The 27,055-nt window shown below is 46.0% G+C and overlaps 1 protein-coding gene and 1 long non-coding RNA gene across 3 annotated transcripts in view; one reads left to right on the top strand and one right to left on the bottom strand.

Moving 5' to 3' along the window:
• Positions 1-27,055, bottom strand: part of hydin (HYDIN axonemal central pair apparatus protein) — a 64,501-nt gene that overhangs the window by 6,665 nt on the left and 30,781 nt on the right. The window contains exons 25-84 of the mRNA XM_069724824.1: positions 25,253-25,373; positions 24,269-24,478; positions 22,951-23,166; positions 22,618-22,792; positions 22,022-22,134; positions 21,246-21,373; positions 20,577-20,713; positions 19,885-20,012; positions 19,687-19,800; positions 19,161-19,241; positions 18,904-19,053; positions 18,571-18,810; positions 18,208-18,337; positions 17,988-18,107; positions 17,747-17,908; positions 17,461-17,634; positions 17,175-17,335; positions 16,803-16,877; positions 16,375-16,558; positions 16,142-16,283; positions 15,901-16,048; positions 15,375-15,468; positions 15,146-15,249; positions 14,816-14,935; positions 14,588-14,693; positions 14,401-14,504; positions 13,871-14,035; positions 13,452-13,622; positions 13,163-13,363; positions 12,779-12,999; positions 12,430-12,612; positions 11,625-11,744; positions 11,388-11,547; positions 11,126-11,298; positions 10,841-11,039; positions 10,660-10,753; positions 10,189-10,282; positions 9,946-10,114; positions 9,062-9,144; positions 8,818-8,967; positions 8,506-8,575; positions 8,034-8,238; positions 7,623-7,855; positions 7,176-7,327; positions 6,851-7,046; positions 6,607-6,715; positions 5,689-5,928; positions 5,458-5,600; positions 4,869-5,093; positions 4,368-4,528; positions 4,064-4,137; positions 3,685-3,916; positions 2,950-3,126; positions 2,739-2,865; positions 2,068-2,233; positions 1,570-1,717; positions 1,238-1,445; positions 930-1,151; positions 369-538; positions 44-242 (exon numbers count right to left, since the gene is read on the bottom strand). Of these exons, the coding sequence (XP_069580925.1) occupies positions 44-242; positions 369-538; positions 930-1,151; positions 1,238-1,445; positions 1,570-1,717; positions 2,068-2,233; positions 2,739-2,865; positions 2,950-3,126; positions 3,685-3,916; positions 4,064-4,137; positions 4,368-4,528; positions 4,869-5,093; positions 5,458-5,600; positions 5,689-5,928; positions 6,607-6,715; positions 6,851-7,046; positions 7,176-7,327; positions 7,623-7,855; positions 8,034-8,238; positions 8,506-8,575; positions 8,818-8,967; positions 9,062-9,144; positions 9,946-10,114; positions 10,189-10,282; positions 10,660-10,753; positions 10,841-11,039; positions 11,126-11,298; positions 11,388-11,547; positions 11,625-11,744; positions 12,430-12,612; positions 12,779-12,999; positions 13,163-13,363; positions 13,452-13,622; positions 13,871-14,035; positions 14,401-14,504; positions 14,588-14,693; positions 14,816-14,935; positions 15,146-15,249; positions 15,375-15,468; positions 15,901-16,048; positions 16,142-16,283; positions 16,375-16,558; positions 16,803-16,877; positions 17,175-17,335; positions 17,461-17,634; positions 17,747-17,908; positions 17,988-18,107; positions 18,208-18,337; positions 18,571-18,810; positions 18,904-19,053; positions 19,161-19,241; positions 19,687-19,800; positions 19,885-20,012; positions 20,577-20,713; positions 21,246-21,373; positions 22,022-22,134; positions 22,618-22,792; positions 22,951-23,166; positions 24,269-24,478; positions 25,253-25,373 (9,277 nt within the window). The remainder of the gene's footprint in view (positions 1-43; positions 243-368; positions 539-929; positions 1,152-1,237; positions 1,446-1,569; positions 1,718-2,067; positions 2,234-2,738; positions 2,866-2,949; positions 3,127-3,684; positions 3,917-4,063; positions 4,138-4,367; positions 4,529-4,868; positions 5,094-5,457; positions 5,601-5,688; positions 5,929-6,606; positions 6,716-6,850; positions 7,047-7,175; positions 7,328-7,622; positions 7,856-8,033; positions 8,239-8,505; positions 8,576-8,817; positions 8,968-9,061; positions 9,145-9,945; positions 10,115-10,188; positions 10,283-10,659; positions 10,754-10,840; positions 11,040-11,125; positions 11,299-11,387; positions 11,548-11,624; positions 11,745-12,429; positions 12,613-12,778; positions 13,000-13,162; positions 13,364-13,451; positions 13,623-13,870; positions 14,036-14,400; positions 14,505-14,587; positions 14,694-14,815; positions 14,936-15,145; positions 15,250-15,374; positions 15,469-15,900; positions 16,049-16,141; positions 16,284-16,374; positions 16,559-16,802; positions 16,878-17,174; positions 17,336-17,460; positions 17,635-17,746; positions 17,909-17,987; positions 18,108-18,207; positions 18,338-18,570; positions 18,811-18,903; positions 19,054-19,160; positions 19,242-19,686; positions 19,801-19,884; positions 20,013-20,576; positions 20,714-21,245; positions 21,374-22,021; positions 22,135-22,617; positions 22,793-22,950; positions 23,167-24,268; positions 24,479-25,252; positions 25,374-27,055) is intronic.
• On the top strand, positions 16,150-19,561 carry LOC138636689 (uncharacterized). Of its 2 annotated transcripts, XR_011312316.1 has the most exons (6): positions 16,150-16,322; positions 16,466-16,608; positions 17,227-17,348; positions 18,586-18,801; positions 18,915-19,076; positions 19,187-19,561. It is a non-coding gene; the product is annotated as an uncharacterized lncRNA (long non-coding RNA). The 2 variants fall into 2 exon arrangements; XR_011312317.1 differs by lacking the exons at positions 16,150-16,322; positions 16,466-16,608; positions 17,227-17,348 and adding exons at positions 17,998-18,090; positions 18,204-18,430.

The following is a 27,055-nucleotide window of genomic DNA, read 5'->3' as shown; positions in this document are numbered from 1 at the left end:
ATATACTATATATATACTACATAGATATAATCTTCTCCCTCACCTTCATCTCGATGCCGTGCCCCAGCACGTCCACCTCCTCTGTGACACAGCTGTTTAAGATGAAGGCGAGCTTTTCGTGGTATCGACGCGCCTCACGAGGACGGAAGGTGACCAGTACCTCCATCACGGCGCCGGGGGCCAAAACATCTGGGAGGAAGTGGATCTCCAGGAAATCAGTGTTGATGAACTGGCACTGGACGCTGAGAAAGAAGAGATTTCAGACTGTAAACTCTTTGAGATCATTCAGAATAAAATGTATTTTTTATTTTTTATTTAGTTTAATATCTTTACTTTCCAACGGGAGAAAAAAGCAGGCCACCACACACCTGATGTCCCGTCTGCCTTTGTTGCATATGACCAGAGTCTGGCACGGCGGCACCGTGCCGGGATAGAACAGGAAGCACTTCCCAAAGTTCACCTTGGTGGAGGAGAAGTCGATGCTGGGAGCGACGGCCCCGCCTTTAACGTCACAGGTGAATGTCGGGCCGTGTTTCACCTGATGGGACGAAAAGAAGAGAAGAAATCAAAAACTAGTGTCGGTCGAAATTAATTTGAGGATCTGTTTCCAGTCAGATTATTTAATCCTACGATGTGACGTGAAAAAACACTGAAGATTATTCGCTAAAGTTCAAGAAGTCCCTCTTGAGTTGCTGGCTTTAGGTTTTAAAGGAGCAGAACGATGTTGCAGCAGGATTATTAACACAGGAAGTGATTAAGTATTTATTCCTTTATCAGGTAGCGCTTAAGACTTGCAATTGTTTCAAACTCCTGCAATTTTAGCGCAAAAATTACATCGCAATTTTTGAGAAAATCCACCACGGGATTAAACATTGATCGCAATAACAACCCCTGCATAACCTCTGTAGAAACCCCGTCTATCATCTCACCTGGACGTTCAGTCTGACGTCCTGAAGGTTGCAAATGTTCCGCGGACAAAACAGCAGCGACGACTGCAGCTGCTTGCCGACATCTACGGTGGCGCTCTGCAGTTCGGCCTCCAGGTGCTGCAGCAGCTCTCTGGGACCCGTGAGGTCAAAGGTCACCTCCAGGATGAACCTCGTCAGATTGGACACCAGGAAATTCAAGCTGGCTTGCTCTGAAATGCCGACCTGCAGATGCACACGCGGGACAGTTGGACGCCATGTTGGAAGATCACACGTGTGAAGGCACGTTTGAGAGTCTTTAGTGTCCGAACCTTTCCGAAGTCCAGCGTGTCCTGGTGGTTCGGTTCGATCTCTTTGAGGCACCCGTCCGCCTTCTCCACGTGAAAAGAAGCGCTTATGGCAAAACATTCGCCCTTTACGATCAGCGTGAGCGGGTCGGACTTCTTCTTCACCCTCAGAACCAGCTTGAAACCCATGTTTCCCTCCGAGAACGGCGTGAAGGACACCGACAGCGGCAACCTGCGGCGGAGAGGAGGACACGTCTGTCTCACACCTAACAACCTCTTTAAAAACCTGGAAGGTAGTTTAATACAACACTTGGTTATGGACAACATTTCCCTCCAGATATCTGGAGGTTATCAACCTGTCTCTGGGCGCCACGGTGCCGGTCGTCGGCCGCAGACCGAGGACGGACCGCTGGTCCTCACAGAGGAGAGACGACGGCAGGATGGAGAAGTGGATGGATTCCTCCTCTCCGTTCACCAGGTCCACTGTCTGCTCCGTCTCGCGGCCTGCGCACACACACACACACACACACACACACACACACACACACACACACACACACACACACACACACACACACACACACACACACACACACACACACACACACACACACACACACACACACTGTTTGTATTGCAGTCAGAATAACAACCTGTAAGAGAGCTGAATATATCATTGAAAAACATGAAGATTGTTGCGTCGAGATTGCGTCACCAACAAAAGTAGAAAATACTCTTTGTAACTTGATGTTTGATGCCACTTGATGTGTATGTTCATGTGTGTGTGTGTGTGTGTGTGTGTGTGTGTGTGTGTGTGTGTGTGTGTGTGTGTGTGTCTATCCAACATCACACACCAACGAGCATCTCTCCGAAGTCCAGATGAGGCCTGTCGAGGTAGACGACCGGTTCTCTGATGGAGCCGACACACAGGAAGGGAATGGACAGCGACAGAGACTCGATCAAGAAGCTCCAGCAGGACTCCACCGTCTCCATCTGCTCAGGTACGTACTCAAAACACGCCTGCAGACACACACACATGCACGCGCGCACGCACGCACGCACACGCACACACACACACACACACACACACACACACACACACACACACACACACACACCAGATGTTCTACTTCTGTTCCAGATGTTGCTTTTTAACCCTAAACGGCCACCATCTTGGCTCCGTAGAGGAAAGGGGGCGGGGCTACCGATATAAAGGATTTTCAAATTAAAAGCGTCTGAGGAAGCTGCAGCTGTTCCTGAACACAAAAAGTGTTTCTTTTTCCACCAACTGCTGCTGGACAGAAGAATCAGTGTGTTTATTGAGCGTGTTAAAACAGAGAAACACATTGATTTCTGGGTAAAATAATGAAAGCTGCAGATATTTTGAGGTTATTTCTGATCAGCGTGGAACGACAGATTTGTCCAAACTCCCTCACTACACAAGTAAGAGCACACGTAAGTGCTCTACTTGTCAGAGAGGGAAGTACGTCATTTTGAACAGCATGCGCTTCACTTCTATTCTCACCTCCACTTTCTTGCCAGGCGGGATGCTTCCGCTCGGGGTGAGGCAGCGGAACCGAGCGCCACCCGTGTCTTCGCGCCTCCATCTGAACGAGTAGGTTTTACTGGTCGGGTTCAGCACACTGAAACATCTGCAGAGTAAAATCAGAACAACAAAACATTACTCTGATGGACGGTTTAAAAAAAAAGCTGTAAACTGTCTCTTATCTTTTTACCTCGTCGATGGTGCGGAGAAGCCGACAGTGTTGAACTGTAGAACCCGGGTGTTCGGGTCCAGAGGGTTCCTGCTGACGTAGTCCGAGTCCTCCAGGTCAAAGTGGCAGTGGGGCAACAGGCTGCGGCCGCACACTGAGATACACGGAGCCTGATCTCCGTCCTGCAGGTTGGGGATGCTGGAAGAAGTGTATCCACACACACACACACACACACACACACACACACACACACACACACACACACACACACACACACACACACACACACACACACACACACACACACACACACACACACACACACAGACAGACATACGAAAGGAAAGCTTCTTTTCAACTTCAGTGTGGCAGACACTTTAAAACAGTTAATAAACTATCACATGTTGAGTATGTGTGAGTTTTCCATGTTAAAGTGTTTGATGTATTGATATTTCTGTAAGTGGAGTCAATGGAGTTAGATACTTATAGCTGTTAATGTTACATCATTTAAGGAATAACATCAACTTCTCACGGCAGAACCTTTTTGTAATGAATTGATTATTAAATTAGAGGAAATATTGCAGTATAAATTGGGTGAAATCCATTTATTTATATTTAAAACTGATGTGAAAGTGGGACACAAGTTCAAATGAACTTAAAGTTTAATGTTTATAGGTGAAAAGTTTAAGATGCCTTTTTTAATTTTTTTAAATTTTTTTTTATGAGTTCCACTTTTTATGTCGACTCTTCATTTACCTGCAGAGCAGCCGGCCCTGAAACTGGTCCACCTCCATGGGGAAGAAGCGGATGCTGAAGTCCTGCGTGGCTCCGGGCTTCACGGCTCCAGCGCCGGGTTCGACGCTGAAAGGAGGCAGCTCGGGGTCGGCCATCAAAAGAGACGCCACGCTGGCCAGAGCGCTGGAAGGACGCGCGCCGGTCAGCGGCCCCGTCGACCTGCTGCCGGGTCGAGAGGTGGGGGAGGTCACGTCTGTTAGGAGACGGAGCACACGCTCACTTTTAGGAAACTTCAAATGAGGAATGAACACGTCCGCAAGGTGAAGCGGACATTTGTGAAGTGTTTTCTGAACTCATGAAATATACAGTAAGATTTGTGTTGTGCTTCTGCGGTTCGCACCGGTGCTGCTGGGGTCCATGAAGACTTGCCAGGAGAATTCAACCTTCACACTGCCCTCATTCACGATCTGCAGTCTAAACACACACACACACACACACACACACACACACACACACACACACACACACACACACACACACACACACACACACACACACACACACACACACACACACACACACACACACGAGTTATTTTTATAACTTTGTATTGTATCTGACACCTAAAACGACGTATTTGTGCGCTTGAAACTACTAATAATGATGTTAATATTTGATGATAACATTATGATATGATGACTCACTGGTGCCGCCTGGTTTGGTACAGCGCCGTGTCTTTGAAGTGGACGACGTCGGTGCCACATCTAAACTTTGCGTAGTCGCAAACCACACTGATTCTCAGATCCAGGTCCCACTGAGTGCCCTCGACCACCGAGCAGCTCGGCTCGGGCTCTATCTTTATCACCTGCAGTTGGTTAGAAAACAGGGAACGCACACAAAAAAAAAGCCGTAAACCATCATCAGCTTTAGCAAAACGTGGAAATATAAAGAGAAAAGCAACGAGGACAAAAGGAGGTTCCTAAAATCTCATAACATCATATTTATCCATAACTGATGTCAAGAACGGAGAACCCAAAGCTAGAGACACATTATATTCAAAGTCAATGATTTGCAGTTAAGTGGAATATACATATAATCCAAGCAATAGAAAATGATGTGAAAATAGACATGTGGAAAAGAAATACAGGTGAACCATTCAAAATCTATTCTTCTCCGGAGAACAATAAGCAGGTCGCCACGGTTACTTTGTTGTTCGCAGGCTGCTGCGCTGCGTCTGCCGCCGGCGTCGGAGAGCTCAGCCAGCGCACCGTCCTCTGCCGGTCGTCCCAGTCGGACACCTGATCCAGAGGCTGCTGGAACTCCACCCGACACACCTCACACCTCATTGACTGGTGGGTCAGAGTCAGCGGCTGATTGGAGCTGAAAGTGACGGTCACTTCCTTAGAGCAACCGGCATGAAGGTGTCCCACCTGGGGAGGAAAAAACAAAATAGAAAACCAAATGTCGTTGTGATCGAACAGCAGAGAACACGTCACAGTTTGAATGACAGAATTTTCTAACAAAAAAACACAAATATGACAAAGAGACACACAAAAATAAAAGTCGGGAAGAAAAGTTGTTCAACTAAAAAAAACAGACGAGAGAAAACGACCACGACTGGTTTTGTGAAGACGTTGAGGTGCAAACTGCAAATATGAATTAATCTCACCTCAGATTAGAACATTTAGAGGTATTTAATTTAGCATTCGTTTATCACGGTAAATAAATAGAGTAACTTTTAGTGTGTATTAAATCTGTTTGTGCGACCTCCATTCCTCCTTCTCAGTGCCGTACCTGTGGTGAAAAGACGATGTGGGGTCCGCCGGCGGGCCACTCGAACCTCAGCGCCTCGCTGCTGCTGTGGTTGGTCATGGTGAAACTCTCCTGGTGTGGTAGGTCCACATGGCAGTCGCCAAAGTTCAGCACCTCATAATTCCCTACGAGAGAGAGAGAGAAAAAGCTCTTCAAGGTCAACTCAGGAAGAGGGAACGAGCTTCTGTTGATCTTCCTCCTTTCCTCTCACACCTTCCTCAACATCCTCTCCGTCGGCTTCCCACGACGACCCGCTGATGTTATCCAGGGAGACGACTTCCCGGTAGGTTTCCCCCGTCACTTGTACGGTGGTGTCGTCATAGTGGTTGTCCTTCACCTGCAGCGACACCGTCGCCTTCACGCTGAGGGGTTCGTCGGAGCAGAAGCCGACCTCCAACTCCACCGGTTGGTTGGCGATCAGCGTCATGAAGGCTCGGTGCACCAGCGGACGCTCTGTGGAAGAAGGAGGAGAAGTTCAACCGGTGGGAAACAACACTGTGAAACACTTCCACGGTAACACCGAGGTGCAGCACACGAGCATTTCTTCACAGCACCTGAAGCCACTAAAGCTTCACTATCACATTTGTTTAGCATTGTTTGGCAAACTTATCGTAATGATAATTACTAAATTATATGAAAATACATCGTTTTTAGTCCAATAACTGCCCACTACTGCTGCTGCAGCTCATGAAACCTACGGAAACCTGAAAAAACCCAAATAAAAACAGTAATTTCTGATTATTAAAAGCTTTTATTATGATTTCATTACTTTCAGACTAAATTGCAAAGTCGTATGTTTCCTGTTAGTGACTGCAGAAAATTTGAAAAGCTGAAAAAAGTCTGGAGTTATAAAGGAGAACTCGTTCTCGCTGTTAGCTACGTTACTGTGCGAGTAACGTCCAGAATAAAAAAAAAGATGATATCACCGATTATGATCTCTCTCTTTTTTAAATTTTGTATTGTTAATTCTAAGTCTAATAGTATTATTAGGAGCAGGAAGATAAACAATTGTAATCCAGGTCAGTCTGTTAAAGTCTCTGAGGACTGGGATATAGACGTGACACCAGTTCATGGAAACACAATGCTGACTTCCTATTACAAACATGGAAGTGGAAGTGATACCGTTTGTACCCGAGTCAGCGGTGCCGTCGAGCCGTGTGGATCGGACGGAGATGCACGTGTTTTCAGCAGCAGCTTTGAGGGTGAACACACCGTGTTTATCCAGCAGGTCGATCTGGACCTGCGCAAACAAGTTCAGAAAGCACCTTTAAATCACAAACTCTCCCCTGCAGGTGTAAAAAAAAATATTTTTACACCTTCAGATTATTATCATTTCGTTTTTTCCGAAGGGCAGAGCGATCGTCTCTCCTCCGACCTGAGCGGGAACGTTTCCATCGTTCAGCAGCACCAGCGGCAGCGTGCGTCTCCGGCCCACCAACGCCCGTCTGAACTGCAGCAGCGGGTTTCCTGTGCTGTTCCTCAGGGCCGGACGCAGCACGCACACACTGGGCAGGGTGCCCTCCCCCGCCAGGTTCACCTCCAGCAACTTGTTCTTGAACGTGGGCGTCGTTCTGGATGGAAAGGCGGGAAGAGGTCACGAGATGCAGCACTTATTCTGTGACCGCGCTCACAGCGGGAGGAGAAATAAACGGACCGACGAGCAGCAAAGAGAACAACACAGTTACAGAGTGTGATTTAACCTGATGCTGCCTATATCCAACATGGCCTCGAACATGGCGCTGTAGAGCTGCATGGTCTGAGGTGTGAAGGTGACCACAGCGAAGGCGTGCGACTGGCTCGGGACGTTAACTGTCGTAGCGGACAAGTCGAAAATGTCTGTGCTTCGATACGTCTGAAAGAAAATACATCAGAATGTCTGTGTGCTGTAAAACAACAAGTGAGAGTCCTGCAGCCCACTGGACTACTGAAATGAGCTTATAAAGGATAAGAACGGCTCGGTTTCAGCACCACGGACAGAGACATGCAGAGAGTGTTTCTGCGTTATAAAGGATGAGAACAGCTCGGTTTGAACACTATAAACGCGACAGCGAGAGTGTCTTGATGTCCCACTCTGGTGGTTTTGACCACTTCAACAGCTTTTTGATTTATTTTTGGGTCCATTATTATTATAATAATAAAAGCCTCACCTTTGCCCCCATGTGTCTGATGGCCAAGCTGACCACGCAGGGGACGTTGTTGTTGTTGGACATTTTGAAGCGGGCCGTAGCAGTTCTTCCCACCAGTACTTTGTTGAAAATAAACTTGTTCTCGTCCAGGATGAAGACGCCCTCAGCATCGCAGAATGGCTCGGACAAGAGCTGGCTGCTGTTGTGGCACATGTGGTGCTCCTCGAAGATGGTGGCCATGTCCAACACAATGCCTGGGAAACAAAGAGGGACCAATAATAAAGGAATAGTACATGAAAAACAGCTATGGGATTTTTGAAGTTTTTTTTCTTAACTTTTCATTGTTAAAATGAAGACTTTATGCATATAACATGGAATTAAGACAATTGGAAACAGCTTCCCTGATTAAAATAAACCTCACGCAGCTCTCACCCAGCTTGCAGATGTCAGCCAGCAGTCTGTAGGGAATGCCGTCAGGATGGTCCGACGGGTTGCGGCCACTGACGTCGATGAGCAGACCCTGGTTCCAGTATCCCAGCTGGTCAGCGATGCAGTCCACAGTGATGGTCTGCTGAGAGCCCGGCTGCAGGTTCCCAGAGCTGGGAAACACGCAGAACACGCCCACGGTGAGGCGGTTCTGGAGAGGAGACACGTGGGACAGTCAGAGGAAGGAAGGAAGGAAGGAAGGAAGGACAGCTGATGAAATCAAATCAAATTTGGCATAATTAAAATCCTGAACGGATCGTTCCTACATTTTTTTTATTCATTTGTTTCTGTTTTGCGTATGAAAAACTTGAGGTTTTTTTCTCTGGTAAAACAGTTTGCCCTTTTCTATGAACACACAGACGACTGCTGAACAGAAATAAATGGATTAATAGACATGGGTTGACCATCGACCTCTCACCTGTGCCATAGTCATTTCTCTGAAGGCCGACTCTCGTCTCATTTTTAAACCAGCGGGTGCCATTTTAGCCCTGAGACCAGAACACAGAGACAACAACAATTTAATCTGAACATCTTCAAATCATCTTATTTCATGATTTATGGGTCTGTAAACAAATCTACTGGAGTTTCAAGATTGAATTTGTCATCATTTCCAGGTAGTGTGTGTGTGTGTGTGTGTGTGTGTGTGTGTGTGTGTGTGTGTGTGTGTGTGTGTGTGTGTGTGTGTGTGTGTGTGTGTGTGTGTTGTGAGTGTGTTCTGTTCTACCCCGACCTCTCGACTTTTTCGGACTCCGTGATCATGCGGCTGATGATGAAGCTGCTATCGAACGCTCCACAGTTTTCGATGGTGAAGCTCTGAGTTTTCTTGCAGTTGCAGACCAGCGGACCGAAGTTGATGTCACACGCTGGCGTGATCTTGCATCTGCACGGTGACCACGCAGAATATTTATCACCGTTTGTGCATAGAGAACTCAAAATAATAATATAAATATGAGCGTTATGAATCCCGTTTTAACCTGGAGAAAACAGCCTGGACGGAAACCCTGATGGCTAAGATGACGATGGTTTCTCCTCCGTCGCCGATCTTTGGTTCAATCACCTGCAGAAGATTAAGTCCGTTAATTCTCATCTGTCAATCATCTCATTCATTTCCAGACAGTTATTGATTCAACAAGCCATCTTATAAACATGCAATCTAATCTTTTCAAGTTCCAAGTCAAAAGAAAACTGGAAATCTTGAATAATGAAAAAATCTTAACTTAACCTAATCGAACCCAACCACACCCAACTGAACTGAACCTATTAACCTACCGTACTTTCCGGACTATAAGCCGCTACTTTTTTCCCACGCTTTGAACCTCGCGGCTTAAACAATGACGCGGCTAATTTATGGATTCAACGGGTTTGGAAAGGCTGGACTGCTGCGTGTTGAAGAGGGCAGCATGAGCTCAGCGGGGAATTTGCCTCCAGATGAAAGTAACGAGAGCGACAATGAAAACGATCCAACATCGGATGAAGCAATTCTGAGGCTGTTCAACTCCGACACCGAAGGTGTGGTTTCAGTGCACAGGAGGAGGAAGATAGTGACCAATGACTTTCTTGGTAGGTTACTGTTTACCACTATTTGTTTTATTTTTGTTACAAGCCGTGTTTCATTAAAGCCTGTGTAAAGTTCATTTGTTTCAATGTACCAGTAGGCACCTGCGGCTTACAGACATGTGCGGCTTATTTATGTTCAAAATAATTATTTTTTAAAAATTCAGTGGGTGTGGCTTATATTCAGGTCCGCTCAATAGTCCGGAAAGTACGGTAACTTAAACTATTAAACTAACCTAACCTAACCTTACTTACCTGAACCTAACTGAACTTAACCTAACCTGCCTTATCTTAAAGCTCCCACCTGGCATGGCAGGATCGGTTGATCTTTGATTGAGAGCTCTGCAGTCGGTCTGCAGACGATGTTGACCATCGCCGGCTTGTCGTGGGCCATCAGACTCCCGCTCTGAGGGTAAACTGAGAAAATGAAGTCCAGGTTTGGCTGGCTTCGGTCCGTCCGCTCAAACTTAAACCTTTGTGAAAAGAAAAAGAATAAAAGTCACTCCATGTAGAGCTGAATACCAAAAACCAGCAAGAAAAAACTCACTTGTAGGCAATTTCATATTTTCCGAGGTTTTTCAGTTTGAGGGTGAGTTTGGCTTCTTCGAACACTCTGATGGTGCCAAAGTCCAGAGATCCATCTGTCACACAGACAAGAGCATGTGGTACATTATTTCTCATTATTATGATATCTGGTCACTCGTATTTAGGAAAAATATAAAATTTCAGTGTAAAAAATTATATTTAAGAAATGAAGATGCATTTTAAGTTAAAGTTTTAAATGTAGCCTGCCAATAATTTTTTTTCTTTTAGGTTGTTTCTTTCATAAATTCAAGACATTTTCCCTCATTTTGCATTTATAGAAAACAAAAACTGTGATGTAGAGGTTGGAGGTGCGAGTGCTCAGAGGTCAAAAGGTCAAAAGGTCAGACCGGAAGGTTGACAGTCATGAAGCTAAAAGACGTCCAAATGAACTCATATCTGTAAAGAAAGGACTGAAATGTGTTGGAGTTGGTACCCGGTGTGATGTCCAGAGCGATGTCGTAGGCTTCAGCGACGATCTGGATGTTTTCAGTGTGAACGGTTCCCAGAATCTTCTCCACGTCAGACACCTGAAACAAAAACGCCAATTGTACATCTGAGTAAAGATGAAAAAAATCTAACAGGCCGAGAGTGAAGAGAGTTTTTTTTCCCTCTACCTCCAGATGTAAGATCCTCTTGCTGACGAGCGGCCGTCTCGCCTTGAAGTGCACGGCCAGAGTGAACGAGGACTTGGGTGCGATGATGCCTTGATCCTGCGTCACGCTGAACTCCACCCCCAGCTCCTCCACCCCCTGCAGCCTCCAGGACACCGGCAGGGCCGTCTTATTGCGCATCGTCAAGCTGCGGCTGTCCCGCCTGCCGAGGACGGATTGGAAGAAGACGGTTTTAGTTTACGCCAGAATTCCCTCTGAAACTGGGAATCGGATGGTTTTTTTTGGTACCTGTGCAGCAGAATCCTTTCGAACTGCAGCAGCTTGCTCTCCAGCTCCAGCTCCGGCCGAACGCCCCAACACGACAGCTCGATGCTCACCAGCTCCGGATTGTCCCTGATCTGACAAACGATGCTGTCCTTCACCTGACCCACTTTGGTCGGGTAGGCCCACACGGTCAGCTCCTGTCCGGGACGAGGAGGAGAACGTTCGCTGGCGACGTCGCGGTCGGCTGTTTGTTTGTTCTCTGTTTTAAGTGTTAGCGCGTCGCTACCTGTTTCTCCCCCGGTTGGAGGGTCATGCTCGGCGGGTCCAGCAGATACGTGGCGGCCTGGATGTCGTGCTGGAAGGCAAAGTGGACCTCGGCCTCCAGACCCGTGTTGTTCTCGATCAGCAGCTTCTCCGTGTTCTCAGGGTACTTATTCTCCTTGTATCTACACGGACACGCGGACGTCGATGAACACGGCCGATACGTTAAAACATCTCACGCCACCGTTCAGCTGCCTCTCACCTGTCTCTGGTCTTGCTGCATAGCAGAGGTCCGAACTCGAAGTAGCCCGGTTTGATGACGTAGGCCTTCTGAAGATCGTCTTTCAGTTGTGGCACCTTCTTACTCAGAGCGAAGAGAGTCCTGTGGACAGCAGATAACTGTGAGTGCAGCGGAGGTACAGATGAGTGAGGACAACGCAGTTCTTCAAAGCTCTCCACGCACAGCATCTACAAACAGTGTTGTTTCAAAGTGTTCCCAAAAGGAGCCTCTTCTTCTTCCTGCTGGTTCAGATCATTACTCTGAGAACACGGTAATACTAACTGAATAGTAACTGAAGGAGACTCTGATTGAGTATATTAATATATTTTTCAAATCAGACCAGAGGGGCCGTTTCTCGTGTAAAAAAAAAAAAAAAAGACAACCTTTTTCAAATATATTTATGATCTAGTAAATGGTAAAAATTTAAGTTCAATCCGGTCCTTCAGAATATTTCTTCGTGATGAAGAAATGCTTACGATGTTTTTTTAAATGACTTTCATCTTTATAAGGATTTACTCGTAACTTTCAAGGGAATTTCGTCACTAGAAGTAACTTTCAGTCCGACAGTAAGAAGCCGCTCTTCACTGACTTTAGAGACAACCTGAATGAAACATTTAGTGAGGGAAAAAACAACAACATAGGATTTGTTTATAAAACGAGGAGGTCATTTCAGCTGCATCTCCAGTGGGAATCAAACCCGTTTTTGTTTTACCTGTAATTCACCTCCTTTTCACCTTTGGTTCTAAGTCATATCACTACGTTACTGCATGAAAGGGCGCAGACTGACGTGTAGTCTCTGCAGATGGAGGGGTAGCTGCTGGTCCCTCTGCAGACCAGCTGGTACTGTCTCCAGCTCCCCACCAGCTCAAAGTTGAAGGCCTGTTCGAATATGCCCGCCGACTCGGAGTAGAACCAGATCTTCAGATTCACCTTTCCGCCGGCCGGCACCACCCAGCGAAATGTTGTCAGGCTACGAGCAAATGAGACGAACGCACGATGAGTAAAACAACCTCAACAGAGCGGGCTTGCCGCGTGTGTGTGTGTGTGTGTGTGTGCGTGTGTGTGTGCGTGTGTGTGTGCGTGTGTGTGTGTGTGTGCGTGTGTGTGTGCGTGTGCGTGTGCGTGTTCTCTCCTGCCTCTGCCTGCGTCTCAGCTCCACGCAGGTTCGGTGCAGGTCCCGGTCAGTGATGTCGGACTGTAAGCGGGACATGCTGGAGCTTCCCCTTTTGGGCATGGTGGACATCCGTCTCCTGAACTTCTGATTGTCTCTGCCCTTTTTGTCTCTGTCCTTTGACACGGCGGTCTCCTTTATGATGACCTTCTTGCGACTTTTAGAGGCCATCACTGGCGAATCCTCCTGCGTGCGCAAAACACCTTTTTAAAATCTTAAACATGTTTTTAAACATAAAATTGGCTCTTTTGATTCGTGATTCAGGATCATTAAAAAAACGCAAGCCAGCTTTTATTTCACACGTGCCAGATGATTGTTTATTTTCTTTAAATAATGAAATTTTTCTGACCTTTAAGACCGACGACGGCACATCGTCCTCGGAGTCTTTCTTCTCCTCGTCCTGCTCGTCCGACCCGGTGGGAGTCAGGAAGGTGAAACAGGTCTGCTGAACGTCCGGCACCTCTCTGTGTTTGGGGAACGGAACGACAGAGAAGGTGGTGGGAGGAGGGGTGGGAGGGCTGCCGGTTCCCAAATCCAAATCATCCAACACCTTCAGGACACCGAGGAAGAGAAGGAATTAGATCAGGAAGGGGATTTTACCGTGAGAATAAATGTGGTGCGTGTTGGCCGTACGGTACCTGGTCCGGCGGAGGCAGAACGCTGCCCTGAAGGAGACTCGCGCTGTCGGTCTCTGTTGCATTCAGCACGATCTGCGGGATGATTTCGGCCTTGTGAACCACCTCTACTACGATCTGATTGGGCGGTGGAGATAAGGTCTTGTGCTTCTTGCTCCTCTTGCCAGCAGGAGACTGTGAAGATGATGGATGAGACTGATTATTCCAGTTGTAGCCATTTTTTTTTCACATGTTTACATTTAACTCCACGAATACGTTTCATATTTGTTACGACTGCATAAATCACTAAAGATGAAAATACATAGTTAATGATTTGGAAGTGAGAATGTTTTTTGGGGCTTTGGAAGAAATGTGACTGAAAATGAAATAAAGCAGACGATAGAAGAAGCTGAACAACTTTTCCGAGCAAAACGCCGACTCACGTGTTTCTCTGCCAGCGTGCAGTCGGACACGGCTGAGGTTTCATCGGCAGGGAGCGGGACCAGCAGCAAGCCATGGGTCCGGTCCCAGTGCTGCAGGATGTGATCCACCTGCGCCCGACTCTGCATGTACTGAATGAACCGAGACTGCAGCTTGTCCATGGCGGACTGGATCAGAGGAAATTACATCGTTAGTTTAACGGACATTTCTGAGTGGAGGTCGTTCCACATGAAGAAAAAAAACTGTGATTGTTATGTTGCAGCTCATTTAACATTAAACTAAATTTCCGGTAACTGTGGATGTAACTTCTTTTGCCGTTATCTCTGAAGTGCTATTTTATTGTAAGAATTAAAGGATATATTCACGTATTCTTACAACTGACCATCTCTCTCTAAATGAATGGAGGTTTATATTCCCAATAATTATTGTAAAATCTCAAAACAAACTCCTAATATGATTACTTTTTCCAGTGACACAAAACTTGCTTCCTCTTTTGTCATTATTTAAAAATTAAAAAGCACACGAAACTCACCATTTCTCCCTCCATCTTGTCTGCAAGTTGAAGAGAGTCTGTATGTGCTCTCTTGACTTCTTCTGTCTTCTTACGTGAAGCATCAGACTCTTTGCTTTGAAACACTGCAGCAGCAAAAGAGAAATCCTTTTTGATCATGCCATTTTATCTTATAAACTGTGTGGGCAGCTTTAAAACAGTAACTCACTTTTGTTGACAGCTTCATTTAGGTTCCGCGGATCGTTAGCATCCCCTGGTGAGTCTTTGGAGTTGTTACCCAAAGGCGTCCTACGACCGTCTGCTGCATTTTCAGACTGGAATTTTTTTTTTTAAATAATATAAAAGAATTTAATATCATGGAAAATAAGAAATGAGTGAAATCTGATTTTTAGTAATTTGGTTCATGGAGGAATCCCTAAATGTCCCGTGTACGTACCGCCCGTCTGCTATAACTTTTCTTCCCTGTTACTTCTTTGTGATCTTTTTCTCCCCCCTTTTTGACTTTCTTCAAATCTTTTTCATCTGGCAGCCTCTTCGTCTCGGCGTTTTCTGCTCTCTGATGTCACATCACAAAAAAGCTTCACGTCAGGTAAACAAACAAAAAGAATTTCAGTATACAGACCCAGATATTTATGATTCCAGATTTGGTTGTAAAATCAGAAATTCAACAGCATAAATCCTCCTAAATTTTCCTCTGAAAAAGTGTAACCCAACATTACAATAAACCCAGTGCAATGTGACGAGGCTGAATGTGTTTGCTCGGCACCTTTTCCTTCTCCACTCTGTCTGTGGGTTGAGGAGACTCTGCATTTAATGATTTGGCGTCTTCACTTTGCTTCTGTGAATCATCCGTCTCCTTGTTATTAATCGCTGCAGGAACAAAGAGGAACCAATCAGATTAGAGTATACACCGTTTTGGTTTTCACTGTATTATTTCAGGGTTTTTTCAAGATCTTGAAAAATAATTGAAGCATTTTTTTTAGAGTTGTTTGCACCTTCATTTGAATTCTGTTGCTCTTTGGTGTCCACCATCAACTCTTTGGAGTCGTTAAAGGACGACGTCCTGTGGCCGTTCAACATATCGAGTAGCTGGAGAGGAAATTAAACAAATTAATTAGCATGATTTTTTTGGAGACTAAGGCCCGATCCCGCTTCCCATACAGTGGCCTCGCCCCCTCGTTTAGGAGCGCCCTCTGCTGGCTGGTCACCCCTTCGGAACGGAGCTAGAAGGGGCAGGGCTTAAAATCTTAAAGAAGATGTGGGACATCACAACAGTATCGGCATTTCTCCAAAGTTAATTATCAATAAGTTTCTTAGGAAGTTGATTATTACATTTATGTAAATGTACATTTACCTAAAACGGAAGGGTGTGTGTGTGTGTGTGTGTGTGTGTGTGTGTGTGTGTGTGTGTGTGTGTGTGTGTGTGTGTGTGTGTGTGTGTGTGGGGAGGGTGGGTGGAGGGGGTTGAGATTGGGTGTGTGTTTGTCTGTATTTTGGTTCTCTGACTTTTTATTCACAGACCTGCTTCCCATCCGTCATGCTCTTCTTCCTCCGTATTTCTTTAGCGTCCTTCTTCGATCCTTTTTTATACTTCCTCCTCTCTTCTTCTCTCAACCTCTCCTCCTGCTGCTTCTTCTCCTCCCGCCGTCGCGCCATCTGCTTGAACTCCCTCCACACATGGAAGTAAACAAAAGAGTGTTAATATCTCCGACACAGATCGAATACCTTACGGAATAAAGTCGGAGGTTTAGGATGTGAATACTTGAGTTTCATCTGTCGCAGCGTCTCTGTGTGTCTCTGAGTGATGCTCTTCTTCTTCTCCTCTGGCAGAGCATCGTACTCCTCGTCATCCAGCTCCTCCAGCCACCGCTCCTCCCTGTCCACTCGCTCCTTCTGCAGAGCCTCTGAGTTACACGTCATCAGCCTCAGTCAACAGAGATAAGGTGATTCTCAGTAAAAGACTCTGTTGCCTGCGTGTGTTGTATATTTTTCTACCTTCGGCTTCCCTCTGCGCTCTCTCCCGAGCCATCAGTGCGGTGTAGGAGTCGGATAAGTTCACCACGTAGATGTGTTTGTGGTAATTCAGGGCCCTGAGAACAACTTGCAGCACGCTCGCCGCAGACTGAGTGTACACGGACTCCAGGCCGTCGATCACGACTCCGCGGTAACAGTCGCTCAGCTGTCATCACGGCGAGAGCAACGACAAGCGGAGAGACAAAGAGAGCAAACGTGAGTGTGAAGCTCCGCCTCTTTTAGGAGTTGGACAGAAGACACCATGTCTGCCAGGTCACATAACTTCATTGTGACTTTTTTATGCCTGCACGCAGCATTTGAATTGACCCAGATTTAGTATCATCTGCACTATGAGGTAAGTAAACCCCTGTAATATTGTACTATTATTACAATATGGAGTGTCAACTTACCTGAAATCTTTCGGCCAGGACATCAGCCAGAACCTGTTCAGGCAGGAGGCTGCTGAGTGAGCTCACGTCTCCTCCCTGAAGCAAAATTTACAGTGAATCAATGATATTCACATTTGATGTTTCGTCTTTGATCTATTTTCAATTAAATATGGGTTTACGTGACATTTACATTTTACACAGCGTCCCAACTTTTTGGGAAACAATGTTGTAAAAGAGAGATTTAATTTGTAAAGATTTAAAATGCATCCTGTATGTTCACACCCTCAATTTATAAGAAAGTACACAGAGAATGTACCTAATCCTCAAACCGGGACTATCAGAGTTAAAAAGTCGTAAACACACCAGATGAAGAGATAATGTGATAAAAGGTACCAGGCAGAGGGCAACACGAGTGATTTCAGCCTTGAAATCGTTTCCACTGCAGCTGTCCTCACTGGGTTTGGAGAGACCTTCGTTTGCGTCGAGCGAAGCTGGAATTGAGTTCGGATCTTCGGGAGGTGCTGCAGGTTCTGTGGAATCTTTAACGGCCTGAGCTGGAAGCAGAGGGTACGTATTTATCCTTCTGCAGTAATGGAAGACTTATAACATCTAATTATAAACACAATTTGTTTTAAAATTTGATTTAGATGACATGACACGGACTGTCCTGTGCTTTTACCGTTGTCCTTGGCCTTCCGCTGAGCGTGCTCCACAGCAGCGCGCCCATACAGCTGTTTTGCGGTCAGGCTGACCGCCGAGCTGCCTTTTAGAAGCACATCTGTAACCACGGTGTCAACGCTCAGGCACGCCGCTCCGTAGTGACGAGCCAGAGCTGCAGCTGTGCTGCTCGTAGCTGGAAAAGCGAACACGCGCACAATTTTACACACACAGATTATACTTTTATGTTTCTATTCTGTTTTCGTTGAACTTTTTCCATAGAAGATTCTCCCTTTGTTTTTGTTTACCTGTCAGCGGGGCTCCATACACAATCAGAGCGATGCCTCTGCAGTTGCGTGCAGCCAGACTGTCGGGCGACAGGTCGACGCCCATGTGGCGGGCAATCGCCCTGGAGACGGGGGTCGTCTCTAACTGTCCCAGCCTTCCTTCCTTGGCCAGCTCCGAAACAACTGAAGACACAGAACACAAACTTTACGGAGGGGAGTTTCTTTTTATTCGTACATCGAGTTCTGAAATGGTTGTAGTTACACGTTTCAACCGGTTTCATTCTCTTGGTGCTCGTTTCTGAACTTTGTTTTGACTTGTTTTCTCCTTCCTGTGTGTGCCCTCTCACTGCTTCACCTTCATCCAGGTCAGCCTTCAGCTCTGCTGCACACAGACGCAGTATGACAGACGTTAACAGACACAGTCATCCGTATGTGTGTAATCAGTTGAGGGATCGTGCCTCTGCTCGTGCGCCTGCAGCTACCGTGGTCTTTCAGCTGGGAGCAGTAGTCCTGGTAGTAGTCGAGCAGTTCTGCAGGCAGACTGTCTCCGGGGGTCCTGGGAGGAAGCAGCAGCATGTTGTTGTCGTCGTAACCCGGCATCAGACGCAGGATCTGCACGGGAAAAAGATACGAGGAGGAGGTGGAAGAGGAGAGAGAGAAAGAAAATGAACAGAGAAACAGGGAAAATCCAACGTAGATAATTAGGTGAGGAGACAAACGTGAGAAGACTTGGTGAGACGGTGTCACAACTTCTATGTCCTGCTGTGCGCGTGGGTACATTCTATGTCATTTGAGTTCTAGGTGCAGCTCCCTGATGTCTAACGAAGGGGAAAAAACAAAGCTACCTTTTCTTCCTTCAGGTACTGCGTGTCCAACTCCAGGGAGTAAAACTCGACGGGGAACGAGCACGGGTTTCTGACCGTCACCTCGGCTTCGGTTTCGGTGTAGGCGGGGAGACACGGCCCGAGATGCAGGTCCAAGCAGCTGAAGCTCAGCTGTGGCTCCTCCCCCTGACCCCGAGCCGTGATGGTCACCTGCTGGGAGCTCTCAGCCACATGGATCAGCAGCATCCTGGTGTAGGAACACTGAAAGACATCGATATATAAATAATAAATAAATAAAAATATTCACGTTTATTGCTTTACACCGAACGACTCCAGTATGAGAAAAGTTTTCACCCCCTCCGTAGGGCTGAACTTGACGTGGACGTTGACCCGTTCACCGGGCGACAGCACGCCGGAGCAGGGAAGCGTCTCGAACACGGCCGGAGGCAGACGCTGCTCCTGCAGCAGCTTTTTACACTCGTAGAGAGGCATGGACTTATCGACCTGAGGGGGAAGCAGCGGCAGAGGCACGTCAAAGAACTTTCTTATTACATGGAGGATTTTTGAGAAATAATTTGTTGAAATTCACATTAAAAAAAAAAAAAAATCACCTTTTTGAATGACTTCACCTCCTCAGATATGCTCCACTGACAAGGCACAGACTCCTGGTTCAGCAGATGGATGGTCTTCATCTGACAGAAATGATTCAAACACATAATGATGTTGAGGTTTGCAATAAAATCCTGCGTGCAGTTTAAAGCCGGGATACAACAAAGTGGATTAAGTTTGTGTTATTAGATGCTGCGTCGTTAATGACGGAGATGTTAAAGATAGTGAGTGTGTGAGTCTGATAAGAATAAATACTTGAAGAGGATTTTACAGTAAACAATCGCAAGATGGCAGCACAGCGAGGCTCTTTAGTCGGCCTCATTAGTGACCCTCATTAGTGAGCCATGCACACTCTCCTCCTTCCCTCTTCTTCCACTCAATAATAAATAAATAAATAAGTAAATAATAAAATGTGCTGTAAATGTAAATGTGTGAAATTTCTATATATCATCTTCTCGTCTTTTTTTTTTCGACTCTGCAGGGCCGTGTGATATTTTACCGCCGTCTGCTGTTAGCTCACTGTATTACCTGACACATGCCACACCGCACCATGTCAAACTGAAGCGTATCCACGGAGACAGTGATGGCTGGCATGGTTACCGCAGCACGCAGCCGCACCTGCACCGTCGGACCGCCTGCGACCTGCAACACCAAAAAAATAAATCAAAAATAAATTCACACAGACTCAAAAAACAAAACAACACTGCTTGTGTGTACAGTGTGTACCTGTATCGGCATGACGACATTCACGTCGTCCATCTTCAGGTTGGCTGCTTGAGGATCAAATTTAACCGTGAAGGCCTGAGCCTCGCCGCGGGGAAAGTCCTTCACTCTCTCAAAGTTGGCTGTGAAACCTTCAGAGGACCGACGACAGTCATGATTTTTATTTTATAAATCCAAAGTGTGAGACATGGTGGAGAATTAGAAAATAAAAATAAAAAGTAAAAAAAACCCAACTCAACAGGGCAAAAATGTTGATTTTTACTTCCTATATAACTAAGAACTGTTTCCGTGTCTAATTCAGTCTACGTTCATGTTGTTGTACACCAGCACTTGTTTGGTCAAATCTGGTATAATTTTGGTGTCTGAAAAGTGTTACTACCAGTTTAACAGCATACAGATATCTCTGTGGAATATTTCATTATTTGCAAAATATATACTTTGTTTTATCTAAAATGACGCACTGATGTAGAAGATATAAAATAACTGCAGAGACAGATGTTTTTATAAAACACCTGAAGAGTCTAAAACGGTTGCACAGTACCATAAATCCTGTGTATCTATATGTAGAGTCTCAATTACCTATAATTCATAAATGTGAGGAGCATTATCAAACCCGGCTTTTGGCACAACTACAGAAATCTTAATATACCACACGTGGATAAAGAAAAGATGACAGAGGAGGCTGCTGTGTCAACCTGTGCCAGCGAGACATCTGCAGTTGGCGTGGAAGGAGGCAGGTATCCATCCGCTGTTGGTGACATTTACAGTGTGACTGATGACCCGGCCGGGGATGACAAAGCCCAAATCCAGAAGGTACTCCGGGAGCAGGAACCTGTGACAAGGAAAGAGGTGGGAGATCAAGTCACAAAAAAAGATTATTGTTTCCCAGGAAATATTTGTGTTTTGTTTTTTTTTTTTTTTACATTATTTATGGAATACACGCGTGGACTTTTAAAACTGAGCTGACAATATGCAATGACAAAGTGAAGTGCAGAAAGAGAGGAGCGGTCGATGAACACCATGCAGACATTAATATGCGCGCGCGCGCGCGCACACACACACACACACACACACACACACACACACACACACACACACACACACACACACACACACACACACACACACACACACACACACACACACACACACACACCCAGCCAGACTTCATTCATTCATGCACATGCTTTGAATTCCACAGCACAGTTTCACACAGTTCTCACTTCAGTCCAGTCAGTGGACCATCTGTCAGCCCACTGTGTGTGTGTGTGTGTGTGTGTGTGTGTGTGTGTGTGTGTGTGTGTGTGTGTGTGTGTGTGTGTGTGTGTGTGTGTGTGTGTGTGTGTGTGTGTGTGTGTACATACTTGCTCAGTTTGTGCCACTTTCTGGAGGAGCCTTGCGAGTCTCCGAGCTCCAGCAGGCTGCTCGACACGGCGAGAGCGTTCTCTTTGATCAACAGTCTCTCCACCTCCATGTGAAGAAGCTCCTCATACTGAAGGCAGGAGGCAGGAGGGGGAGGAGAAGAAGAAGAGGAGGAAGGAAGGGGGAGAAGAAAAAGAGGAGGAGGAGGCAGGGGGGGAGAAAAAGAAGAGGCGAGTAAACACTCAGAAGTTACTGAAAAGTATTTAAAGAGTTCTATAAGCAAAAAAAATCTGTTTGCTATCCTGCTTCTTTTACAGCCATAAAAAAACCCAGCAGATCCAAAGTCTCTGATGTTGCTTATGTGGATGAGGTGGTGATGTTGGCAGTTATTATTTATAGGTTATTGCTTCTTCTTTATCTTCTATGAAAAATGCTTGTAATATAATTTCAGCAGTTACTGGGGACAACCCATAAAACAAGGAGTGACTACGGAGGAGATTCGATTGTTTTCCAGTGGAACCGTGCGGATGTCGTTCTGGCTAATAGGACAACCTGGGAAAAAAAAAAAAATCAATACACAGATAAGCAGCAGGGGAAGTCCTGCAGAGGAGGCGGCTTACTAACAGCAGAGATGTGCAGTGACATGACAAATGGGCAGCGTGTAAGTTTTCAGCACAAATTCCCACAACATGAACTTATGACAACATGCTAACGAATCAGAATGCAGGACTTTTTTTTTTCCTTCCTCCTCTAAAATAATGCTGTTGTAGCTACTGACTGTGAGCGTCGCTCCTCCAGCAGCAGAAGTCTCGTTCAGGAGCTCCTCTCCGACTCGATCCGCCTCCACGGCCGCCGCGGCCTGCTGCAGCACATCGCTGTAGCTCTCCTCTGCTGCCAGAGAAGCACAGAGAAAGACCTCGGGTCAATTTCAACCAATCGGCATGCGGCGAAACCTTTCCACACTCTGCCATCGCTGCGACTACCCAGAGTTCAGAATTATTTTTTTAAAGTTCATTTAATGAACGGCAGCAGCTTGACGAGGTGCTCAGCGTTTATTCTGAACACTGAACTTTCAGCGGTTTTTTTTTTTTTTTTTTTTTTCAGGGGCCACAGAGAGTTGAAAAAAGTCACTGTCACCGGCCATCCAATCACAGTGAAGGAGGGGGCGGGACAAACGCAGGTTAACCACCGACAGTGTCTGCTGCAGTGCAGAGAGATGAAGGTTTTCCAGGGAACGTGTCTTAGTGACAAGAAATGTGGCAGTTAGTCCGTTGTGGGATTTTCTCAAAAAAATATTCACTGCAACTTTAAAAACACTGTAGACGTCCACCATGATGTTATGACACAAGCGTGCCCGTGTGTGTGTGTTCGTACTCAGGTCTCGAGGCAGATCCAGGCGGATCCTCGGGAACACGCCTACGCCGCTCACAGTGATGACCTGCGGAGGCAGAAAGGCCACCTGCAGCCGAAGATGCTTCTCGAACGCCTCGGGGACGCCCGGGAGGAAGAGCACACGCAGACTCTGCTGCGTACCGGCATCCATGTAGCCCTGACACACACACACACACACACACACACACACACACACACACACACACACACACACACACACACACACACACACACACACACACACAGAAGCAGGTAAAATCTCCCCTATAGATAATAAATAACCCCCGATGTTCCACAGTTGAAAGGTGACCTCACCACAGTGGGGATGACCACGGGCCAGCCCGGTCTGACTTCCCGTCCTCCCTCGATGTCTTTTTGCTGCCAGTCCTCTTCCAGGGCCTTCATCTGCCCCTCCGACTCCTCATCAGCCTCCTCCTCTTCGTCTCCTGGAAGGTGTTTGATGCTGAATTTGAAGCCCACCTTGCCTGTGTTCCTCAGGGTTACCTCAACTTCCTCCACGCAGTGAAAAAGCTGCAAGAAAAAGAAGGAGAGGCGACATTGATCTGCTTTTTTAAACCAGAAATAACAGACAAACTACACCACCTAGTGTCCTCCACATGCTGTTGGTGTCTTGTGAGACTTTTTTAAGAAATGCATGCCTTGATGTTGGCCACATTTTTTTTTGTTACCTTTCTATTAAAATATAACATGAATACAGTGATGTGAGCATGAAGGAGCAAGAGTCAGAGGAAGTGCTGAAAAATGTCGATCTGAATCTGGAATATTTCACTTGTGCGAACACAAACCGGGTTGTTTCGGGACTCCCTAAACTTACAGGGATGAATCTAAGCTTTGACTACAAGAGAGGAACACCGGGGAGGGAGGGAGAGAGAGGGGGGGGGGGGCTGAACAGACAGGAAGGTCAGAGGATTGTTCTGCTGAATCGCTTTTTCAACTAAATCAAAAATCAATATGTCCTTGTTTTGAATATCAATGATAACTGGTCCGGATGACTTGCATACTTAAAACAAAGGGTGGTGGGATGAGGGTGGTGCAAAAGACCAAAGTGTGGAAAACTAGGGCGGTGACATTCAAAGTTAATGTAGGTTCTCTTGCCACTGTTTTAAACTCTGGGAAAATACTTTTGTTACCACCAAGTATTCAAATATCACATCTTGAAACGACATATAAGCGCTTATCTTGCAGTTTTTTTCTGTAGATTTTTAAAGAAGTGGAACGTAGGAGAGTGAAAACTGATCGCTGGAGTGATTAGTAACAGTTTGCAGAAGCAAACAAATCAGGAAACAAACTGCACCAATGCAAGCAAAAACCTCATCCTGTTTGCCTCGCTTATCGTCAGGCCTGTCGGTGTGTCGGCGTCGCTTCCCTCCGAGTTTTATCAGAATCGAATTAGTTTGTTCTGAGATAAAGTGTCTGACAGGTGGACGAGCAAACAGACAGCAGAGGAGGAACGAGACAAAATCAGGAACAACTCAACAATAAAGGAGGCACATTAACACAAAGCTTAAACAAACTGAGCCTCCACCAAAACCTCGGATTACCAAACAGTGTAAAGTGCTAAGTCAGCATTCATTTGAATATTTAAAAAAAAAAAAAAAAAATGTTGAGGTACCTGCAGACCGAAGTCCAACCGGGTGGAGTCGAGGCTGTAGCTGATCACCGACGCTTCTCCTCTGAGTCGGATTTGGTACGTCGGGCCGTCCTCCACGCGACACTGCGCCGTCACCTCCCTGCTGATGTTTTCGTGGCCGTAGAAGGAGAACGTGATGGTCTGCTGGTCCCCGGGCGGCAGGTGGCCGTACATCGGCAAGATATCGAACACCTACGCACACAGAAAGAAAACCGGTAGAACTTACAGCGTTCATTTTTTTACTCATTCAAAGAAATATTTTGACTATTTTTGTTTTCTATTTTGTGCACCTGACTGAGAAATAGTTTCAGCTTTTAACACCCTTTATAAAACCACAACATGTTCTTTTAACACTTCAGTTTTTATCAGAATAAAAAAAAAGATGCTTCCAAGTGTCACGATCTTGTATGCTTTGATCTCTTCATCTCAGTTTAAGTCCTGTTTTAGTTTGGAAGTTTGTTTTTGATGTTTTGAGCTCGTTTTCTGTTTCGTTTCCTGTTTTATTTTGAAGGTGTGCGTTCACTTGATTGATGAAAACTAAGTATTTATTGGATGAATCAAGGATGAAAATAATCAGTTACACATGTTCAGTATTCTCTGGTTTTGATTGGAAAAAATTCACAAATACGTTAAAGATCAGGAAATTAGATTTCACTGTTATAGAAGACGTCGATAGTGAAAGAGGGGAATCTCCACACAGAGCCGGTGTACACAGGTGTGTGTGTGTGTGTGTGTGTGTGTGTGTGTGTGTGTGTGTGTGTGTGTGTGTGTGTGTGTGTGTGTGTGTGTGTGTGTGTGTGTGTGTGTGTGTGTGTGTGTGAGACGTGTTTGTGTGTGTGTCTCCGCAGTAACCGTGTTGCAGCACAGAGATGAGGGGAACGACCCGCCCGTCAGCTGCTTCCTCCCTCCATCCGCTGACCAACGGCACATCTCGGGCGAGCCCCGACTTGTTTGGCGTTTACCTACCTCCTCCACACGCACGCCGCTCTGCTCGTCTGCGCTCGGCATCGGGCTGACAGGAAGCAAAGAGGAAGAACTCCTCCGTTCCTTGGTCTGCGCCTTCTCTTCCTCCGGCATCTCTGGCGCTCTGTGAGGGCAAAAGGACAGCAAAACATCCTGGAACTTAAATATTTATAAAAAAAAATTGCATAATAAAAACAGACAAGTGAATGATCTCCATGAGGGAACAGAGCAACATATCTACACAGGGCATGTATATATATATACATATATATATATATCATTAACACATAATGAAACACCCAAGTGGAGGAGGAAATCTTTAAGCACCCTCTGCCTCTCATTCTCCCTCCCTGCGTTCGGCTCCCTCCTTCCCCTGTGGGATCACACTGGGTGCATCCATCAAGCTAATTAAACAGAGTGTTCTATAATTAAGAGGAATTTTAATAGGCGAGCAGCAGGAAACAGGTCAGGATAGATGGCGGCGAAGTGCTGAATAAACATGGACGGGAATGAAAGAGATTTAGTGAGTGAAGCCGTCTCCAAAGCCGGGCCGGAACAGTTCTATATTAAATCACTATGGAGTGTGTGTGTGTGTGTGTGTGTGTGTGTGTGTGTGTGTGTGTGTGTGTGTGTGTGTGTGTGTGTGTGTGTGTGTGTGTGTGTGTGTGTGTGTGTGTGTGTGTGTGTGTGTGTGTGTGTGTGTGTGTGTGTGTGTGTAAAGGCAGTATTCAAACACAATTGTGAGAGTGCCCAGGAAATGCTGGTGTTGGTGTGTCAGCTTTTAAAGTGAGTGAATTGGATGGATGCAGCCAGCAGGGGGCACTGTTGTATGCTGAGTTAGCGCTGAGTGTTCTGTTCCGGGACAGGCCGCTGCCCCCCCACCCCCCTCCCTCTCTCCCCCCTTTACGTCTGGCCTCGGGAATCACAAATTAAAACAAAGATGTGACAGAGAACAAACACTGGAGGTCAGAGTGTTCAAATACAGGGTGGATTTTTGGAGGACTTCATAAGAGCCCATCAAAAAAAAAAACACGTGGGACCCTACGGGGAGGGGAAAAAAACAGCTTTTAAAAAAGAAAATGAAAATGTGGGTCCTCTGAAGACTCAGAGTTTAAAACCCACTGGTGCAGACTGGGCAGCAGATGGTGAGACAGCAGATGATGACTCTGCAAGAGCTCCCATCAAAACAGAAATAGCCCACTCTGACACTCTGGTATCCGTCTCTCCGTCCTCCCGTCTATTCTCTCCTCCGTGCACACGCCGGGTGAGACTGTCATTCACAACACGCGTGTTCAGGTGACGACACACTGAAACACAAACAGCTCACTCACAGCAGTCTGTAAGAAAAGCAGGGGAGTGATGCTGAAAGAACAAATATACTGGTGCAGACAAATGACTGCTGGGCTTCCAGTGTGTGTGTGTGTGTGTGTGTGTGTGTGTGTGTGTGTGTGTGTGTGTGTGTGTGTGTGTGTGTGTGTGTGTGTGTGTGTGTGTGTGTGTGTGTGTGTGTGTGTGTGTGTGTGTGTGTGTGAGACAGAGAGAGAAAGAGAAAGAGAGGCTCACATACGTTTACCTCTGATTGACGGTTTACTATAAACAGTCAAATATATATGCATTTTAATCAAAAAGCTGACTGCAGAAATATTATATTTGGTTTTATTTATTTTTTTATTTCCACATCATATTTTTAACAACTGTTTTGTTGTCTCTGATGTAACATAGCTTTTTCAAAGATTGTCATTTAGTTAATTCCTGTGGTTTCCTGTTGATTTCCACGGCTGGAGAGGAAGTACATTCACTCACGAA

The sequence above is a fragment of the Brachyistius frenatus genome, unplaced genomic scaffold, assembly GCF_029030835.1.
Source record: "Brachyistius frenatus isolate BFR_SWC_R1_liver_20210118 unplaced genomic scaffold, ASM2903083v1 Contig_397, whole genome shotgun sequence".
Classification (NCBI taxonomy): Eukaryota; Metazoa; Chordata; class Actinopteri; family Embiotocidae; genus Brachyistius; species Brachyistius frenatus.
The sequence above is the reverse complement of the archived record's forward strand: the minus strand, read 5'-3'. Positions and strand labels throughout refer to the sequence as shown.